Genomic DNA, 20,936 nt, shown 5'->3' with positions numbered 1-20,936 from the left:
CCTCTCATAAAGAGCTTTGTACATTTGTAGTTAATCTGTGTACTTTTGCTCTCAACTGGGAACGTAATAAATTTATAGTTAATCTGTGTACTACATTTGTGCCTTTGTACAAGTATAGTATGATTAAAGATTCACGCAAAAAATTCGCAAGATACGGTCTTGTATTAGAAGCATCCACAAGATACGGTCTTGTTACAAACAGAGGCATCAATATATATTCTAAACATTTAATCATCCAACAAGCATAATGCAACCACAACGAATATCACAACTAACATAATATGTCATGCAAAGTACAAATAGTCCACAATGTCCATACAGTCCCGAATAATTAAAGATAAGTAAATACAATAGTTCATAGTAACATCTACCATGTCCCTCACTGTCTCCTACTCTTGCCCCTACCCTTGTGACCCAGAGCGCTGGTGCCTGGAGTGTAAGGGTCACGCGGACGGCGTCGCCTAGTGCCTAGAGGCGGTGTAGGATGAGTCGATGGAGCATCATGGAGCTGAGAGGGCCCAAGCTCATCGTGCCTCTTGTCCATGTCATCGTCGTCGTCGGCCTCCTCGTCCTCCTCCTCGTCCCCTGTAGCTGCTTAACTAGAGGAACCCAAGGCTCCTCTTCCTGTGGAAGGATCGTACATGTCATGCGTCGTGTTTGTCCTGCAACCACAATGACCAGCCGCACGGCGTAGACGACGTGACAGCCTCTGTTGTACAAAACTATGTTAAGTGAAAGAATATAACGTATTAATGATTTGTTTGAAAGAATATTTGTAATCTTACATCTAGGAAGCCAAGTATGTAGTCATCATTGACTCTAGGCCGAACGCGCTTGATCTCTTCAACTGAGCTTCTCAGTGTATTGCCCTGCAACAATGTTTTCAATAATAAGACTTCTGAACATATATCATTTAGTTTTGTTTTCTTTTGTACAAGAATGTAACTTATTACAAGGGTTATACAGCTTGAAGGTTGCAATAACTACAATAGATAACTCCTAACGTCGGTCCAAGAACACCTAATGTATTGTTATGTAACTAAACGTAACAAAATAAGTCGATTGGCTTACCACTCTGTCCAAGATCGGTCCTGCCTCCACCTGCCTTCCTGCACGAGTGGACCGGTCGTACGTCGTGTCCTCATCGTCGGAGGACTCGATGTCGGCGTAGTTAGCTTCGGTCCACTGTAGTCTGAGCCTGCACCTTGTCGAATGCTGGTACCAAGCTTGGTACCGCCTGAACTCACGGTTCGTGTGCGGCTCATTGTTGTCGTCCAGGTTGTCATGCATCTCCTCCCATTCCTCAATGTAGGACTAGTGGTGCCTCTCCTAGTCAAAAATCTTCTTGTTCCTCTGACGATCCAACCTGCACGTATGTCATCGTTACATTAATCCACGTACGTGGCACCATATTATAAGAAATGGACCATCATCATGACTCATTTGAAATATCAAAACACTTACTTGTGTAAGTCAACGCCAGTCAAGAACAGAGGCATAGGCCAAAGCTGTCTCACTCCAAATTGGCGTGCAACCCTATCTGGTAGGTGGTACTCGATAGCATAGAAGCAGATTAGAGGGCACCTCATCCTATAGAAGTAGTCGTCGGCCCCACATACGGTGCTCAGCTAAAAAAGTAGTGCGTCCTCTCCACCATATGGCTCCCACTCTACCTGCATCATGTTCAAATAAGATGTTAGATGGTATACTAATCCTTTTAATAGCTGCATGGAAAATAAAATTTACTTACACTAGACGCCGTCAACGAATCTAGCTCGTTCGTGTACTGAATGTACGCCTGGTCTATCCTCGTGTGCGAAACCCTGACCTGGTCCCAAAGGTACGCCCACGTCGACTGGCGACTTGGAGGCTGACCTTGGAACTACTCACGACGAGCCAGTACCTCTGGACGACCAACTGGAAAACGAGCCCACATCCACAGCTATAACAGGTACACGCATCCACCAAGTGACGGGTTCGCCGTAAACCGATGACACCCCTCGCACAGCTGCCGGTATAGAAAACACAAGACTGCAGAGCCCCAGCTGTACTGACCCGCCTGGTCCCAGTTACTGAGGCAGTGGATCCACATCCAGGACACATTGTCACCCGTCGCGTCGGGAAAGAGAACGCAAGCAAAAAGGTGTAGGATCCACGCCCGGCAGTAGTACCCAACCGTCTCCTCATCTGCCTCCTCGGGGCACTGTGCGAACTCTGTACGTAGACATGAGATGGGAACTCCAGAAGTGCGAGCCCCTTGCTCGCCAAGCTCACGCCCAAGGAAGGCCTCCACTCGTGCTCTCCATCCCTCTGACCTGCACTGCCCGGTGACTGGGTTCCCATGAATCCTTAGGCCTAGCATCTTCTGATAGTCCTGAAGCGAGACTGTCATCTCCCCGAAAGGTAGGTGGAAGCTGTGAGTCTCCGACCGCCACCTATATTTAAGACCAAGCAAGATTACTTGTCAAAAAGTCAATCGCATTAACAAATGGCCATGAATGGAGGCAATGATTCACTTTAATACCTGTCTACCAACGCAGTTATCGCCACTGAGTTGAACTTGGGCAACCCACAACGAACCTGAAAGGAGATGACATCCAGGCCAGCTCTTTGCAGGAAAGGAGTGTACCTATCGTCGTACCGAATGTCCAAGAACCCACTGTGGGTCCTAGAATGAAGGTGCGGAAGGTCCTGCGTCGAATATAACATAGTCACATGTTACTTCACGAACACATGTACGAATAAAACTTATAGATTATTACCTGCCCCAGCGCAACGAGACGTCCTCTGTGGGTCTCCTCGTACGTCGGGTCGAGCAGGTGGAATTGCTCCATCCTACAAAAAAGTGAATGAATTAGAATTGCAATGTACAATGAAACATGAACTTATAAATGTATAGGTAATTGACACAAATACAAGCATAAATTGAGACATGCATAATTAAATATATGATACGACAAAATATAAAATAATACTATAAACCAATAGTCCTACCTCACTAATCTGCCAATGGCAACTTCGTGAGTTGTGGCCAAGTCTACCGCACTTGCCACACTCGTACTGCTCGGGATCAGTAACAAATGGAGTTCCTCTCCCACGCCTAGTTCTTCTAGGTATCTGATCCATAACCATCCTATGCCTCGTCCTCTGCCTTGATCCACGCTTGTTCCAACGGTAAGCTGGATCCGTAATGTACTTCAGCCCATCATAAGGAGGCCACTCTCCAGGGTCTCGGAAAGGCACGAAGCGAGGGCTCCATGTGTTCACAAGCTTGTTGACACTGAACTCGTGAGGTATCCTCCTCTCGATATTATAGTTGCGATGCCTAGCTGCTGCCACCAAATGCGAACATACAAAGTGGTATTGCCTTGGTTTACCACAAGTGCACTTGAAATCTTGGAGGACAACCACATGTATCCTCGACTCTTGGACCTCGCCGTCAGACGTTGTACCGCCCCTATGCTCGACCTGATAAGTCCCTGTGGCATGGTCAAAGCATGCAACCTCATGTGTGCCAGCCCTTTCTCTTGCCTTCTCTAGGTGTGCCTTTGGTTTCGAGCCCATATCTCTCCATCACTCCTCAACTGCAATGCATGGGCGTGTCTATCGTTGAACCAGGCAACAAGCTTATAGAAGGTGAATTGAACAATTGCATTCACGGGCATACCACGTATCCCCAATAGCAACTTATTGAATGACTGCCATGTTGCTGCACTGAAACTCGTACCTCCAGCCACCGTCGTCATGAGCTCTCGTCCATTTCTCCAAATCCCTCATCAAACCTGTGAGCCATTGTCTACCTTCTGCATTTGATGCGGTTCTGACCTGCTCCAACTTTTCCCTAAAGTACTTGTCCTCAAGCTGTCGAGCAGCCTCCTACAATAGATCAAAGTTTTTCTTGACACTATCCTTCCGTAGTAGATTCTCGGCAAGGTGTCGAGTACACCAACGATGGTGCAAAGGTGCATACCCCTCTAACTGCTCTCGCACGGCATTAAGTATGCCCTGATGCCTATCAGATATGACGCCAACCTCCCTGCTAGGGCCAACCACATGTATCCGGACTAGCCTCAAAAACCATCCCCAACTGTCATTGTTCTCCTTCTCAACCAAAGCAAATGCCAAAGGAACCAACTTGTTGTTCGCGTCACAGGATATGGCTATAAGAAGTGTGCCCTGGTATTTGCTAATCAAGAACGTACCATCAATGGAGAAGACGGGACGACAGTGCCTAAAGGCCTCGACACACTGAGGAAAGCACCAGAAGGCACGGAAAAATATCTGCCTCCCATCCTTCCATGCATTAGGTTTTGGGATGTACTCATAATGCATGCCTGGATTCACCGCTTTGATTGCATTGAAAAGAACTGGCAGCTGCTCATACCCATCCTCCCAGACCCCATATATCATCTTCCACGCTCGCTGCTTAGCCCTCCATGCTTTACCATAAGTTATCACATATCCTCCATACAACACCTCAACGGTCCTGATAATTGTTCTCACCTTCATGTTGGGTTCTCCCTGCAAAATTCCCATCAACCGCTTGGCAATGAGGGTAGATGTCAACTGCCGATGCCTCAGTGTCAGCTCATGGTCAGCACAATTGTGTGGCCCAACTACTTTTGTGATCTTCCATTTTCCAGTCACCTGTTGCTTCCTTGCACAAACCCTCTATGGGCAGCGTTCCTTGTCACACACAACTGTGTAACGGCGCTCCACATATGAATGCAATACCCTGTAAGGCCTCTTTCGTATCACTGCAAAAGCCTGCAACCACCTCTTCAAAGCAGGGAGGTCATTGAACACCCTCCCCTCCTCAATTACCATGTTAGGACCGACCTCAGGAGCTTCTAGGAGCTCATCATCACGTCCTTCTGCAAACGCCAGATCAGAATGAGCAAGATCACTAAACTCATGAACTCTAGGATCACGGCGGTCGGGAAAGATACGTCTCATCATCTCAACATTACTCTCCGTTAGCTCTCCAACAGGACGATCATCATCAGAATCAAGAGCCCTAGCCATCTCATATGGCTCCAAATCATTCATAATTTCAACATTATTGGAGCCACAAAATCCATCTGAAAAGTGCACTTGCGTAGCAACATGGGGCACATCGATATTCTCACGAATGTCTCCTGCAACGTCATTACAGAAATGAGGAAAGAATGAAAGAAATAGATGCAAGGAACGGGATAAGCTCCCAAAAACCATGCGGTTAAGACACTTACTCGGATGATTCTGTGTCAAAGGGATCTCATAAGGAGGATCTGACATGAAAACATGAGTATAACAACCATCTCCAAATAACGCATTGGGGGCAGATTGAGCATCAGGAACCGTAGGCGCAATCTGCACATGCAGGTAAGGTTCCGGAACGAGAGGGTCGATGTGTGCCGGATGATCCATTGCTGGGGTAAACCCATGAGGGATTGGATCAACTAACACCCGACGAACAACCACGTCCAAACATTGCAGCTGGCTCTTCATAGCCGATCTCACATAGTTGTCCCACTGATCCACACAACCAATTGAGATCATTCGCCTGAAGATGTTCGGAGGACAACCTAGGTGCAGTACACCATCAACTGCAATGTCATCATCTCCAAAGCAATGCAGCTCCTCCCGAGCCCTTGCAACCATATCACTAAATGAAGGCCTATCATTGAATAGCACAGGCACGCTTTGCATGTCAAGAAACTCAACATATCCATAACGATCGCTTTCAACCGTGCCTCCATGATATATGGTCACTAGGTTGTCCATCTATTTAAAAAACGTAACAAAACACATGTCCTTTAGTCCAAATTAGACGATAGATAATACCTAACAAGTACTTTCTAACTACAAACTAAGTAATCATGATAATAACTATGTATATATTTATAGTGTACTCACTAAATAGCAAGATCATATGTAGTTAACTACAAATATAACTACATATCTAAGTAGCTATCTAACTATATCTATTTACCAATGTATCTATGTTTCTATCTATCTACATATATATCTAACTAAATCAACTAACAAAGTCATCACAGTATAACTAGTCAATAACATACACCAACTAAATAGGTACATTGCATATTCATATTTTTTACCTTTCTGGGTCGACGGACGATGGGCGTAGGTCAAGGCAAATATCCGGGACTGCGGTGGCGCGGCCAACGACAGAGGTGGTGCGCGGCGGTCGCGGGGTGGCCGGCGCTCCGCGCTGCGAGACCGGCTCGACGGCCGCGGGAGGCGGGGCGAGGCGAGGGCGGCGGTGGACGTCGGCAAGGCGGGGCGAGGCCGGCGGTGGAGGGGGCAAGGCGGGGCGAGGCCGAGGCCGCCGCGGTGGAGACAAAGGCTAGGACGGCGGTGGAGGGCGTGGCGGCTCGGCGCTGCAGCCAACCAACGGGCAACAGCGTGAGGGCACGGACTGCGTGGTGCGGGGCTCGGGCGAGGGAGCGGAGGCAGCGGCGCGGGAGTGGGCTCGGCCGCCGGGAGCAGAAGCGTGCTCGGGCGGCGGAGCTGCAGGGCTAGGACGGCCCGCGCGGCGCGGGCATGGCGCTGGCAGGCGGCTGCGCGGCCTTCAGGGAGGGAGCGCGTGGCGCGGTTGGCGCGGCGGGCGGTGCGCGGTGTGGCGGGCGCGGCTCGGGGCGGGCGCGGCGGGAGCGGGCGGGCGCGTGCGTGGGCGGGCGGCGGCGGGCGGGGGCTGCTAGGGCAAGGAGATGGGGAAGAAGGCCGAGGGTAGATATTAGGCCGTAGCTCGGCGCCAGAGTGGATGGCGCCTGAGGCCCCTTTACAGGCCTGTTTGCCCATGCCCAGGACCTCGGCGCCACTCACTCTGGCGCCGAGCCAAGGGTCCATTTCTGGAATTCTTTCCATCAGGGGTCTATTTGAGAGAAACTTTCGAAAAAGGGCCAAATAGTAAAAAATTCGGCCATTCCAATTGTAAGGCGTTCTAGTTTTTTTCTTAATTCAAACTTCTCTAGTTTTTAACTAAGTTGATAGGAAATACATAAATATCTACAGAATCAAATTAGATTCATTCAATACATCAGGAAATATATTTTATTGATACTGCATTTATTTGATAGTCTAGACTAGATAATATAATTCTCTATAAACTTGGTTAAAATTCCTTAAAATAGGTTGTTATGTTGGTATGCGCTGAGGTCCATGGAATCTTGTAGTTCCTGAATGTTGGCCCAGTTTTAGAACGGTCTTTTTCTTTACACAAAATTATACTCACAGGACATAGTTAAATCCAATATTGAAAATCACAAAATTAGTGATTTCCATATGAGTAAATTACACAATTCAATAAACATTGGAGTTGAAATAATAAAGTAGGGAAAACTAGATATTTTATTTCCATATGAGATGGAAGTACCTAAACAAACACTACATGCAAAACACAATTAGTAAATAGAATTTTGAATAGAAACCATAAAATGTTAACAGTTTGATCTCCAAATGAATTTGTAAAGAAATAAGATAAATAATAATTCAAATAAATTATAATGAGTAAACACTAAAATTAAAGAAAAATATTAATTTGATCCAATCTGTTTTACTCTCCCAAGGAAACTACTAACTTAATCATTTTCTAGATTTTTTTCTCGATCGTACCTAGGCACGTGTTTCACTGAGAGGAGATAGATAAACATTACAAGCTACCCCGCATTAGTAAGGGACGAGCTTAACAGAGAGGAGGCGGACAAAAAACACAAGAAAGAAGCTGAGGATTACAACAAACTTAGAGGCGACTGAAAGCATCTAGGCCCCTAGTTGGGTTTTGGTGATTAATGACGACACAAGATTATTGTGACTAACGTGTGTTTTGCAGAGGCAATTTGAGTTCGGTCATGGTACCGGTGATTAATTGGGCAATTATGGTTTTCATACCCCTATCGAAGGAAATCGCTTCGGTTTTCAAAGGATGGACAACAAGGTTAAGGACATACTAGTTCTAAGTGTCGTTTGGTATTGGAGAGACACTTAGAGTAGTTTAGGACTTTGTTTCTTTTCCTTTGGCCATACTATTAAGGGGGTATGAACTAGTAGCTTGACCTAGATGAGTCTAATGGTTTAGGTGTGGTGCACACTTATCAAACTTAGCACTAGATAGCTCAAGGATAGCCCATAGATCAGTTGAAGTCGATGTCGTTTTCAAAGTTGGTAAAATTTGAGGTGAATGGAGACTTAGATGATGACCGGACGCACAGGTGCCGCGTCCGGTCAGTGTTAGCTCGCGCAACTAGGGTGTGCTCATCGACCGGTCACTGGAGCGGACTCACAGATGTCGCATCTGGTCAGTATTAGCTCACGTTGCTAGGGTTTGCTTTTCAACTAGACGCTGAGGACGTTGTGACCTGATGCACAAGAGGTAGTGTTCGGTCAACAACAGTAAGCATCCAGAGAAGGAAATTTTTTATCGGACGCGTCTAATGGGTGGCGACTGGACGCTAGTCAGAGTCCGGTCTCTAATAACTGGGCTGGCGTCATGTAGTCATTGGCCACTGACCGGACGCGTCCGGTCACTTTGACCTGAGCATCTAGTCACCCCGAAATGTGCTGAGTTGGACCCCAACGAGTATGTTTTGAAGTGGGGAGTATAAATACCTCTCCTACTCGTCCAACTTAGTGCTATTGCCCATATATTCAGCTGAGAAACACATTTGAAGTGTAAGGGGGAGTAAGAGCCTAGTGGGGTGATTGAGATATGATAACCTAAGATTAAGAACCTCATTAGTGCATAGGGAGTAGCAAGTGTGCATCCATCCTTCTCATTAGGCTTGTCTTGATCAAGTGAGAGCTTGTGCTTGTTACTCTTGATGATCGTCATCACCTAGACGGCTTGGTGGTGATTGGGAACTTGGTGGCCATCCGACGGAGCTTGTGGATGGCCCAAGTCATGGTGTGAGCGGTTGTGGGCGATTCACAGCGACAGAGTGTCAAAGAATCAGCCCGTAGAGAGCACTTGATCCTTGCGCGGATCAAGGGAGAGCTATACCCTTGCGTAGGTGCTCTAATGAAGACTAGTGGGGAGTGGCGACTCTCTGATACCTCGAAAAAACATCGACGTGTTTCTCTTCCTCTCTTTACTTTGAGCATTTACATTTGAGCAATTCAATTTATGTCTCTACATTCCTAGAATTATCATAATAGAGTAGGATTAGAACCTAGGGTGCAAAACTCTTGTGCGATAGAACAATAGAAATACTTCTAGGCAAAGGGGGTGAAATGGGCTAAGTGTAGGGTTTAATTATTGCAAGAAATTTAGAATTAGCCTAATTCTCCCCCCTCTTATGTATCTTGATCCTTCCAGTGACCTCAACTGCACGAAACCTACCGATGCCCACTCAAAGGCCACCTGGGCTATAAACTCCCTAACCACCCGACGACACGCTCAATTGTTCAGGCCGTGCACAATCCAACAGAACAACTTCAGTGACAACATGAATCCTTAACGCGCCTCGGCCAGAAGCGTTCAACCTCTGTGGCAAAGTCATCCAGGAATGTGTTGTACTGAACCTCGAAAGCCTCATGCTTAGACTCCGATAGCGGTTCAGCAAAGATGGACTCTTTTATATAGCTGCAGAGTTGACGGGCTGTGCTAATTCGCGAGCCTCCACTTCCATAAGAATCTTCAGCGCCCTGAAGAGTTGCAACGATAACAATCTAAATGTACGAAAATACATAGAAAATCTAATAAAATAAATAAAGATTCCAATACAGAAAAATAATAATGTAAAGAGACTATGTACCACTACCAAAATAGATTTTAAACTATATATGTGCATATTTGGATGGATGGCGTAGTACCGTAGAATTCAATAAATATTAATTAGATTTTACAATAGTAATAAAACAGAATAAGAAAATTGCATGGAACATGTATGAGAGGGATTACATGCATGTAAAAGAACTATCCAAGCTGAACACTTTGTCTTGGCACACATATGAAAAATCATCAAAGCACTTCGGATCCGCATTCCACTTCTATCTTATTGCCATCTCAACATGTCTCTTGCCATAAATTTAAGGTCATAAAGTTGCTCTTTCCTCGTGTTCTATGGTGAGAAAGTTTTGCATCATCAGTGACGTCGATGAAGGGGAGACAACAAAATAGAATGCGTGAGACATTTGACCCAATTTGAATTTGCCCATAGTGTATGTTACTATGTTGTATGTTGATATGGGATTGTGGGGTTTAGCACCACTGTGGTTGTTAAAGGTGAGATAGACCAACGTACAGGGGTTCTAGAGTCTATACCACCAATCCCATGTTAACTCTTGTACATGAAACAATGACTAAAGTTTATTAGTGGTAGTGTATGACTCACTCGGCGTGTAGAGTTGATGCCGTTTGAACTCTGGAGACTCTGGCGTGTTACAATATGTCAGTTCCAATGGCCATGGTTCATGGCAATGACCGTTGTGGTTGCAAAAAGCTAATTGTAACAATCGGCTACAGCGCAGCGAGAAAAATCATAGCCATCATCAGGCTGAACAACTAGGAGCATAACAATAGAAGTTATGGATGATAAGATGTGGTCCGGTGGGTTCATGGAATGAGCGAACGTTAATGTTGGGAGTCAGACATCCGTCCGCGTCGGATGCCTCTATTAGTGGACCCGACGTCTAGAAGCTGTCGTTCCTATCCACTCCATCCGCTCCCCTCCAGTCACCGCAGATTAAAAAAATCACACATTCGCTCCGCGACCGGCTCCACCGAAGCTCCCACACGACTCCCTCTCTACCACGTCTCCCGCCAGTCTGCCTCTCCACTTCTGTGGCGTGCTCCCCCACGACCGCACCGCCACGGCGTGCTCACCACACATGGTCACACCACCCGACTGCTACTGTCGCCTCCACCGCGGGCGTCACGTGCGCCCTATCACCGGGGCCGCATAGCCGCCCGCCCGCTGCCATCCTCCTCCTCCACGACCGCATAACTAGGATCCCGCTGTGCCGTGCTCCACCCGCCTGGCTGCCATGTTTTGCTAAAAGCACATGCTGCAAGCATATGTTTCGAGTGTTTCATATGTTTTAGAGGTATGTTGTAAGTGTTTCAGATGGATGTTGCATATGTTGCAATGGTTGTACATGTCTGTTGCAAAGGTCTATTACCAATGGTTCATCTGTGTTTTCTGAACGTATGTTGCAAGTGTGTTTATCTGGATGTCGCATATGTTTCGCACATACGTTGCATGTATTTCATCTGGATGTTGCGTATGGTTGCAATGGTTTTCAAGTGTTTTCATGTGTTTTTTTCAAGTGTTTCTGAAACATGTTTCAAGTGTTTTATCTGTCTTCAGACGTATGTTGCAACTATTGTATTTTGATGTTTCAAAAGCAGATCGAGTGTTGCATCTCTCTTCCTCGTCTTCTGCTGCATCGTCTCGATGTGTCCTCCTCCCGACGCCGGTAGGACATCCATATGACGCTGTGGCCGGATCTTTCCGAATCGGAGGCGCCTCCCCCTTCCCCTCTTGTGGCTCGAGCGGCATGGGCCCCGCGTGGAGCGCGTGAAACGGAGTGTAGTGCGTGGGCGTCCGTCTGGACATCCGGGCACTAGCACCGCCGATGAGCGAAATGTGTTCTCATTACTGTTCGCAAAAGTGCCACACCAACTTTTGTCAACACTTTAACGGAACCTAACGGAAGTGGCAATGAGGAGATATAACGTTGATGTTTGGCACACAAAGGGAGTTTAAAATGGTATATACACAAACAAACTACAGCCAACATAAATTTTAGCGGCACCAACATAAATACATAATTGGTTCCTCTACCCTACCCTGCTGTAGTGCTGTTAACACAGCCATGCAGATGCAGCCATCGTGGTACGTGCACCAGAGTACCAGACGACAACAGGGAGCGGGCGAGCGGCCAGCGCTGGTGCGTGGGAACGGATGATGTGCACGGCTGGCGAGCGGGTGCGGGCGCGCGGCCGAGACGGCGGTGCATGCGGGCGCGCTCGATCTAGACAGCCCCTGCCCGTCCATCATTTGATCATTTTTTTTCGTTTGCCCGGCACTTTCTCCAACGCCACGCCACTGCGCAGGCAGTGCCATTTTTTCCTCGCCAAGCTAACCGGCCGGACCGATGGCGAGTGCAAGGCTAACTCCCGCTGCCTGCACCCTTTCGTTTGCTTTCAGGCTTCAGAGTTCAGGCTAATACTTCTCTCTAGTCTAATGATACGCATAAACTTTGCATGCAAGGGAAAACAAACAATAGTGTGCCTTATTTAAGTGCCAAGTTCATCATGTCCATGCATGTCGACGGATCGATCAGATGGTGCTATGCAACGGAAGAAACGAGTAATGATACTAGAAAATAAAATGGTTTACTGATCCTAGTAGAGTCCAGCTTAAGAATGCCAACTTGGTCACACCGGGGCGATAAAACCGTGATTGGTTAATCAGCTCGATGATACGGACCGGCTCCAAAGCTTGCCGAAGCACTGGATCGCACTGCATGTCATAATGGCAACGACGCGCATGGTCAGATGATCGAGGTCGAGCTGAGCCGCCCACAAAATCTATGCGCAGCCCCCGAACCTCGTGCCTCAAGAACGGGGACGACGGATCGAGACATCCATGTGCGGTTGAGTACATGGCTCTGCCCTGCTTCTCGTGCCCTATAGCTAGTGTTCGTACGACAGATATACAGTGCTGTGAAATCAAATACACTTGCTTTAATTTGTTTTTTTTTTGGGACCAGATATCTGGCTTGAATTTGTTGCTAGGAAGGATGGTGTGGACCTTACTTTCCATGCACTAATCACAACTTCCCTGGTTAATCACAAACCTCTGTTCGTTGAAACTTGAAACACAAAGTAAAGGTCGACTAAGGTATAGATAATTCCAACCAGCTGCGAGAACCGAATTTTTTACTATTTAGCCCTTTTTTCGAAAGTTTCTCTCAAATAGACCCCTGGCGGAAAGAATTCCAGAAATGGACCCTTGGCTCGGCGCCACGGTCACTGGCGCCAAGGTCCTGGGCACGGGAAAATGGCCTGCCAGGGGCTCGGCGCCAGTCACTCTGGCGCCGAGACACCTGTATTTAACCCAGCCTGCACTTCTTCTCCGAGCGTTCTTCCTCTTATTTCTCCTCCGTCTCGGGTTTTTTTCTCGCCACTTCACCCTACCTCACAATCACCGGCATGCTGAAATTTTGGCTAAGTCCCTAAATTTACCATGAGATGGACATGCTGAAATTTGTCTTGGACATTGTCAAATTGGATTTTTACCGTGGGCTATGACTTAGAGACTAGAATTACCATGAGATGGACATATGTATATTTACTATGAGATGGTCTGATTTTTTACCGTGGCTAAGTCCAAACTTGACGAGACTTGTTTTGTTGTCATGGAAGTATTAGCTTTAACCTTGTTAAACACCATATCATTCCTACTCAACCATATCGCTCAACAGAGCGCAACAACTCCTGACACGTGGTGGTGGGACCACGACCTGAGGAACTCGTAGTAAGGTATTAAATTGAGTTGCTATACAAATTTGGAAGATAAAATATCGCAAACTGATTTAGGTTTAGGTCCAAAAACAAAGTTTGTTGTACTCAACTCAAACTACAACTTCTATTAAAGGTCAAACTTTATATCTAGAAAAGAATCTATAGTTTTACTGTGGTCAAAACTGCATCATGAAAAAGGGTGTTAACTATTGATCCAATACTTAGAAACATTTTTAGGCTCGTTCATCAACATGAACCCTAGATCATTTTTATCCTAAGTATTTCTATGTTGTTTTAAGTGCTCAAATATCATGTCAGTGTAAAACTCTAGAGTTAGCCACATTTCTCAATATCCAAATCATGGTAAAATTTTAAATTTGTCAATGTCCAAGTCATGGTAAAATTCTAGTCTCTCAAGTCATAGCAAAAATTCAGACTTAGCCATTTTTGCATATGTCTGTCCCACAAATTTCAGCATGTCCATCTCATGGTAAATTTAAAGACTTAGCCAAATTCTAAGTTGCCCATCTTATGGTAAATTTAGGGACTTAGCCAAAAGTCAGCTCGGGGAAGAAGTGCAATGCAGGTCTCTCGGCGCCAGTCACTCTGGCGCCGAGCCCCTGGCAGGTCATTTTCCCGTGCCCAGGACCTCGGCGCCACTTACCGTGGCGCCGAGCTCGGCGCCAGTCACTCTGGCGCCGAACCAAGGGTCCATTTCTGGAATTCTTTCCGCCAGGGGTCTATTTGAGAGAAACTTTCAAAAAAAGGGCTAAATAGTAAAAAATTCGGCTGCGAGAACAGAGGCTGCAGATGCATGCTACAGTGCTAAAGATTTGGCTAGGTGCATGTCTTGGCCACTTGACATGAAGAAGAACCTTATGGAGTACGTACGTACACCTCGGTACCTTTATTTATTCTAAAACCACTCCCAATACATTCTGTACTTGTATATATTTTACCCAATGCATGGAATCGTTAAACACTGATGTACTAGTTATGGAGCCTGCTTTCTCCTCGTCTTCTTCTGTCAGCCACTCAACCCCCATCGGAACGATGATACAAAGCACATATAGCCACTCTCTGATGCTTCATCATTCTCGTCCCTTACCTATCCATGTCTTCTAAGAGATCACAACAAGCTAGCAACCACCACAGCACTCCATGTTTAGCGTAAGCTCTCCCAAGGGGCGGCTAAAGCTCAGCATCACCACTACCGACCTCCTAGTTGTGTTCATCCTCACTCTCTACGTTACCAATTGCGAAGCTCGTCGTGATCTCCGTGTCCATGGTAATAAGCACTGCTCAAGCAAGCTGATTTCCTCACCACCCAAGGTAAGCCAATTCACATTCTAACTAAAATCATTCGATCTAGGCCAACAAGTTCTACTTCTAATTTCAAATCATTTTCTTTTCATTTTCTCTCTGTTCCATAGGGTGTGATAGATGGTGGTGCTGCCAAGGGGAATATGAGATCTTCATCGGAGATTCCGGTTGGAAGCAAAATGGATGCATCAATGGTCAACAAAGCAGCGATTGTGGCGAAGGCGAAGAAGGAAGTGACATCATCAGGTGGAGTAGTTAGAAATGCTAGGCATGTCGTTAGGGCTTTGCGACAGCTTCAGCGCCATGGGCATGAGGGTGATCAGGGAATCCATCTGGATTACGCTCAACCTAGAACCCACACCCCACATCACAACCGATGAGAGAATATCATGTATCACTGTGTGACCCTAGTCGTGCAGTTACCTTTCAATACTTCTTCTCTTCTCATACGACGACGTTCATCCATGGCGTCTATGCATGTTTGATAGGATCTCGACCCTTGTGATGAAGTTGACTTAATGCTTGTTACCCGTAGACATTTGAATATATATACCTCGAATGAAACATGAAAACGAACCATACATCATGTATTGTTAGATTGCCCATCAGCGATGCGTGTGCACAAACTTATTGTAGCTAGGCACCCTTTGATTCATTGAGCATTCATTCATAGACACAGTTGTCTGATCTGCAGGTGATTCCTATCGTGGTTCTTTGAGAAAAGCAATCGAAGCGATCAAGGTATGCCGCATGTAAATGCGTTTGGCATTGCACAGCATTTTGCAAGGAAGTGAAATAGGAAAGTCTTTTCTATCTTTATATATGTAGGTGAGGTCAGGCATTGGAGAGCGGTCGGTGCTTGGAGCTGATGGTTCCAACAGCGAGCAAGTAGGAAGTAACACGACCGCCGCGTACACCGCCGAAACCCTAGTAGCCATGGACTACCTAGATGCGCACCCGGCACCGGCTGTTCACAACAGGTAGCAGCAGCGGTGCATCTTCAGGCAGACAAGCCACAACAACAGGGGGATTTTGAAGAACTGCTGGGATATCCTAGTCAACGTTGATATACAGCATTGTTAGCAGTTCGGCAATTGCCTGAACTCAGCACATCTTGTATTGTTGTATAGGAAGATCGACGACCGAGGATCATGTTCCATTGTTCCGTGCTCATAAGAACAATGGAAGGGGAATTTCAAGTTCACAACAGCTCTAATTCTTTAATTTCATCTCCCTTCGTATGTAGTGTAGTTGCCCTTTTGATTGCTCTATTGTCGCGCACAGAGTACGCATGATGTGATGAAATAACAGTGGAGAACTAGTGTAGGCAGAGCTTCCAGATAAATTACCATGACCGAACCATGTAACTCTTTGCTACAACAAACGAGTAACCACTGTTAATTTTAGGCACAAACTACAAAGCGTATTATTATATGCCTGGTTGTGGCAAATATCTCAATCTTCCCAAGAATGTCCCCTCCACCACATCAATCTTAACAACAATCAGCTGTAAATAATGCTGAGCAGGAATGGCCTGTTCCAAAAAAGACAGACATCCAAACCCCAGATCCAAGCAAAACCTACTTGTATTGTACCTCCATGTGATGGGTGGATGGAGGCTGGGTAGAGATAAATGAATCAGAAGCTTCTCTTGGGTTGTACGACTATCATCAGCTGCATTTCACCACGAATGGACTAAAGGCACTTAAGAATTGTGAGGTTCGCATCCCGAGCTTGAGGTCAACTTCTCCACCACCCATCCAGAAGAAATCCTCATCCAATTTGGTGATAGCTTCATCTATGATAACCTGTGGAGGAAACTTTTTGCATCAGGTACCTTGTTAACTTTGTGAGTTCACTCATAAGGCATAAGCCGTGCATTTTAAGCAAGTTACATAAGAATATCCGAAAGCATCGGTTTGAAAAGATGTTTTCTCCATACTCACAGCTGAGTGTTCAAGCCTTCTAACTATTGGTTATTGGTTATTGATATTATGCATCACTTACTCTTATGTAACTGGAGTAGGACCATCTATCTATTAGCTACTGCTACCATTCATTTACCCTTATGTAATTGGATTGGAATAGGATAGTAGCTGTAGGATTGGAAAAGCTAAAGAGATGTTTACTACAGAATGTCATGCATGGATATGCAACATACACAGTTTGTCACACATAAATATATCAATTTTAATCTAAACCTAATAGATGTATCTTTGCAATGTACATGCTTCAATAGCTGCAATGTAAATATAAATTTACATTACCGGTATGTTTGTTTCCATCCCAATGCAAGTGACAGCGTTATGCACAAACCCAGTAAGTTTGTGTGACTCCTCTTCTGGTGCCAACCTCACTGCATCAAACAAAAGTAAACAGCAAGGCTGGTTTCAGATGACAGCAATAGTAGGCCTGCAGCCATTCAAATTGCCTAAACTATGGTTAGAGCCACTGCTCATTAGTAGCACTGAAAATGTTTAAATAGAAAAAGAAGCAGAATTACAACGGCATAATGAAGAAAAAGTTAGCGCCAAGGAATTTTCTTTCAGTGCCTATTACAAAATATGCCATGCACCAATGTTTCAGAAATCAGTAGTGAACCAGTTACTTGTTCCCCGGCGGCAGGTTTAGGTCAGTTCCTCATAGTACCAACAGCAATAAAGTAAAGGGCATAAGAAATAGCCTGCAATTTGGCCAGGAATAGAGACACACAACGCCTATTGTGGAAGTTGTAAAAGCTAAAACTTTACTGAAATGTGTTAGTAGCAAATTCAACATCTTTTCATCGTCAATGTTAAGACTCTAAAATCCATCAAGAATATCACGGTAATCAGCTCGTTGCAATTTGTACATGATTTTAGTGCATTCATTATTTTTTTATGATGACAATTTCTGTTTATAAGAATTCCTCATATATGAACCAAAGAGTTCTACTTAGAGACCATCATCCACATAGAAAAAGTGCTTGCCCTAGCAGCAGTCAGCCATAAAAAAGAGATACACCACCTGAGTGCACTGATAAAAAGCCGAGGATCATTGTACACATATCAGCTTACCCCCCCCCCCCCCCCCCCCCCCCCCACCACACACACACATACACACACACACCAAAAAAAAGGAACTTCAAATACATTGTAAAAGAATCTTACTGTTAAATCTCTTTTTGGGTATTTGCTTCTCATTTAGTTCATACAGGAAGTTCTTGATGTTTTCAGCGTTAAGCCGTGCATTATACTACAGGAATATACATTACGTCAGTAAAAATACGAGGTATATAAATTTTAAATGGTACATTCATATCTTAAAGCTTACCTGAACAACAACGACATAGTATTTTGAATTCTTTGGATTACTGCAATCAACAACATCTGCAGCAGCTTGGGTGTTCACCTAATAAAAGATGGACAGAATTCATCACAACTAATGTTAAAGATAGATTATTAACAGATTTTGAGGCAGAATCTTCTTAATGAAATGGCGTGCAGCTCTCCTGTGTTGTTCGAGAAAAAAGATTTTGAGGCCGGATCATAAAACTGTAGTTCTATGCTTCAATGCTAAGTAAATCAATGCATGTCCTTCCCAAGATAAAACAGTACTCGTTTTGTGTTCAACCACTCCATTAAAGCTGATAAGCAGTGATGCCCCACTGCTTCTCAGATTGCATCTCTGATTCTCAAAGAACTGTAGAATTTAAATAAGCCCAATGCAATTAAAAAAAGTTCTGGTTCCGCAAATACTTTAAGTAGGCGAAAATTCTAAAAGAATCTCATGAAGCACACAAGCATGTTGGTCTGTCCTTAATATTCAAAGTAGGAAGTTTTTCAGCACAAACTTTGAGGCGTTTGCAGATAATGGCCTCTATCTCTTATCCATGCCATATAGCAATCAAATCTGATCAACAAATTAGCAAACAGCTACTTGCACCAAAAATCAAGGGAAACAGACTCAGGTAATATAAGCATGTTATAGACAATGCTAGTTATTTTGGAGAAAAAAAAAACTGCTTCTGATAAACTTAGCGCTGATTATCTCTGATATAAGCTAGAAATGCCATAACAGTTTTTGTTGCAACTTGTCATAGCTCATAACATAGTAGCATATAAAACAACAAACTCTACTATGCATCAGCCTACATGCAATGAAATCATGAGAAACAGCAGCTATGTACTTATTTTGAATCTTCAACAGGATACCACAGTACTGCTAAATCAAATTACTTGCCAAGTTATAATGCCATGACAACAACTAGCATAACTCATGATCTTTACTCAGCCACCAACTAACTATAGCAATTGCGCCCATGGTACTATTTATACAAACAAATTCAACACAACTATTTGCAACCTTCAGAGAGTACGCGATTCATTGTTCAATAATCAATAGCAACAATCATCAGTAAATTATCCTATTCAAGCTATCCTATGCGCACAAAAATGGCTATAAAAATACTACATTAACGTAATTGTATTCAACCTAGCAGTTAGGCAGGCCCAGTGCTCGACGAAACAGCCACAAGGAAATGGAAAGGGGGCGAACCATACCATGACGATGCTCTTGCAGAGCTGGGCGACTGAGTCGGCTCGGAGCAGGCCGCGGCGCTCCTCGAGGGAGCGGTCGTAGTAGTCGGCGGGAACGCGACGGAAGGCGAAGTCACGCACGCCGCGCGCGGCCAGGAGTGCCGAGAGCCTCGCCTCGGTGGCCCTGGCGTCGGCCTCACCGTTCTCCGAGGGCGCGGCGGAGATGGAGAGCGCCCCGAGGCGGTGCTGCTGCGCGGCGAGCTCGAGGTCAGCAATACGGCCGAGGATGCGGAGCTGACGCACCTCGAGGTCGGCCGCCGCGGCGCCCATGGTTGCCGGACCTGGCGTCGTCGGAGGGAGTCGTCCACTCGTCCTGCTTTTTTTTTTTTTTGAGGGGAGTCCACTCGTCCTGCTGCGGTATGTAGAAACCGGATGCAGGCCGACCTGCCTTCTAACGGGCCCAATTGAAGCCATTTTGTAAAAAGGGCCTGATAAAAGACTGGTTGGTCCATGGATTGAGAATTCATCAGTAGCTGGTTTTAATCAATACCAGTATGTCCTTTTTTTTACAAGAATGCTATACAACACGCATGTGTTTTATCACAAAAAAACACATGGATTTTGTGTCCGTCCATCACGCGTTGCGATTCGTGCTAGCGCCTCCTCCGCACACGGGCTGAGCTATGGGCTGCGGCGGCCTTTTTATCTTTTTTTTTTATTTTTTTAAATCTCAGGAGTCGCGCCGTTTTGTATTCATTTCTCGAGTGGGGAACCTGCGCGGCGGATGGTCGCCTCCATCTCCCCGTCGGATGGTCGCCGGCTGCTCCCGTTGCCCCTCCCCGTGTGACCGTGCCTCTCCCTTGCCGCACCGCTCCCTTCCCTTCCCGGGGCGAGATCAGGTGGCTGGTGCGCCGGCCCTCCTCGTGGGATTCGTCGATGGTGGAGACGGGATCCAGTGAGCTACTCACCAATGCCGTCTCCGTCGCCGCCATCTGCTCCGGCGCCGGGCCCTCCCTCCTCTGCCGCTACAGCAGCTACAACAAGCCTGCTACCACCATCGTCTGCCTCTGGGACGGCTCCGCGGCGCTCCACGCGGACCTCAACGCCACGCAGGTTATGTTCGCCGCCGGACGCGTCGACCTCGCGGACCTCCACGCCTGCGTCTGCACCGCCAACGAGCTCCTCCAGATGCTCCTCCGCGGCATGCAGGACAACGGTGGTCGGGACCTCTGGTGCGTGATTCATCCCTGTTCTTCCTCTTTGTTTTTGTGTTTGTCATCAGCTGCATGATTTATCCAATCCCCTTTCATGATGTGGTGTGGATTTGCTCGATCCCCTTTCCTGGTATGGTGCTTGATTCTTCCTCTGGTGCGAGGAGCTTGTTCTGTTGTGCTGTTGGGATGTGATCTGTGAGCAAGGAGAGGAGTTCGCCCTCTGCTGCAGAATCAATTTCCGAGTCAATTTCAGGTTGAGCAAATCTAGAGCCTAGGTTGTGGCAGTGCATGCATTGATTTGGGAAATGGAACAAGAGTGCATTGGAGGGAGTGAGCATGGATTGGGCAAACCAGGAGGTCTCAGCGGCAAGGTTAAAGCACGACTCAAGCGTGGCGTTGTTTCTGTTAGTG

The 20,936-nt window shown here is 46.0% G+C and overlaps 2 protein-coding genes and 1 long non-coding RNA gene across 3 annotated transcripts; all 3 read right to left on the bottom strand.

The window, feature by feature from the left end:
- Window positions 1–2,528: 2,528 nt before the first annotated feature.
- Window positions 2,529–3,122, bottom strand: LOC136464049 (uncharacterized). The gene is made up of 3 exons (XR_010761138.1): window positions 2,995–3,122; window positions 2,763–2,835; window positions 2,529–2,691 (listed from the first exon to the last, which is right to left on the bottom strand). It is a non-coding gene; the product is annotated as an uncharacterized lncRNA (long non-coding RNA).
- A 2,210-nt stretch (window positions 3,123–5,332) lies between these two features.
- Window positions 5,333–6,870, bottom strand: LOC136465976 (vegetative cell wall protein gp1-like). Its single transcript, XM_066464504.1, has 2 exons — window positions 6,102–6,870; window positions 5,333–5,352 (listed from the first exon to the last, which is right to left on the bottom strand). Exons 1-2 carry the CDS (start codon window positions 6,868–6,870, stop codon window positions 5,333–5,335), a joined length of 789 nt encoding a protein of 262 aa, XP_066320601.1.
- A 9,325-nt stretch (window positions 6,871–16,195) lies between these two features.
- LOC136464048 (uncharacterized) lies at window positions 16,196–19,700 on the bottom strand. Its single transcript, XM_066463014.1, has 5 exons — window positions 19,336–19,700; window positions 18,107–18,184; window positions 17,944–18,028; window positions 17,062–17,150; window positions 16,196–16,602 (listed from the first exon to the last, which is right to left on the bottom strand). The coding sequence occupies exons 1-5, from the start codon at window positions 19,639–19,641 to the stop codon at window positions 16,465–16,467; spliced, it is 696 nt and encodes a 231-aa protein (XP_066319111.1). The 5' UTR covers window positions 19,642–19,700; the 3' UTR covers window positions 16,196–16,464.
- Between the last annotated feature and the right edge of the window lie 1,236 nt (window positions 19,701–20,936).

Source organism: Miscanthus floridulus, chromosome 7, assembly GCF_019320115.1.
Source record: "Miscanthus floridulus cultivar M001 chromosome 7, ASM1932011v1, whole genome shotgun sequence".
In the NCBI taxonomy this organism is placed as follows: Eukaryota; Viridiplantae; Streptophyta; class Magnoliopsida; order Poales; family Poaceae; genus Miscanthus; species Miscanthus floridulus.
The sequence above is the reverse complement of the archived record's forward strand: the minus strand, read 5'-3'. Positions and strand labels throughout refer to the sequence as shown.

Excerpts from the sequence above, each read along its gene's own strand:
- LOC136465976 (XM_066464504.1), bottom strand. The coding sequence starts at position 6,870 with ATGGAAAGAATTCCAGAAATGGACCCTTGGCTCGGCGCCAGAGTGAGT. Across the intron at positions 5,353-6,101 it reads TCGTCCGTCGACCCAGAAAG|ATTGCGCCTACGGTTCCTGA; the intron begins GTAAAAAATATG and ends CTGCATGTGCAG.
- LOC136464048 (XM_066463014.1), bottom strand. The coding sequence starts at position 19,641 with ATGGGCGCCGCGGCGGCCGACCTCGAGGTGCGTCAGCTCCGCATCCTC. Across the intron at positions 18,185-19,335 it reads TCTGCAAGAGCATCGTCATG|GTGAACACCCAAGCTGCTGC; the intron begins GTATGGTTCGCC and ends ATCTTTTATTAG. Across the intron at positions 18,029-18,106 it reads ACTATGTCGTTGTTGTTCAG|TATAATGCACGGCTTAACGC; the intron begins GTAAGCTTTAAG and ends ATATTCCTGTAG.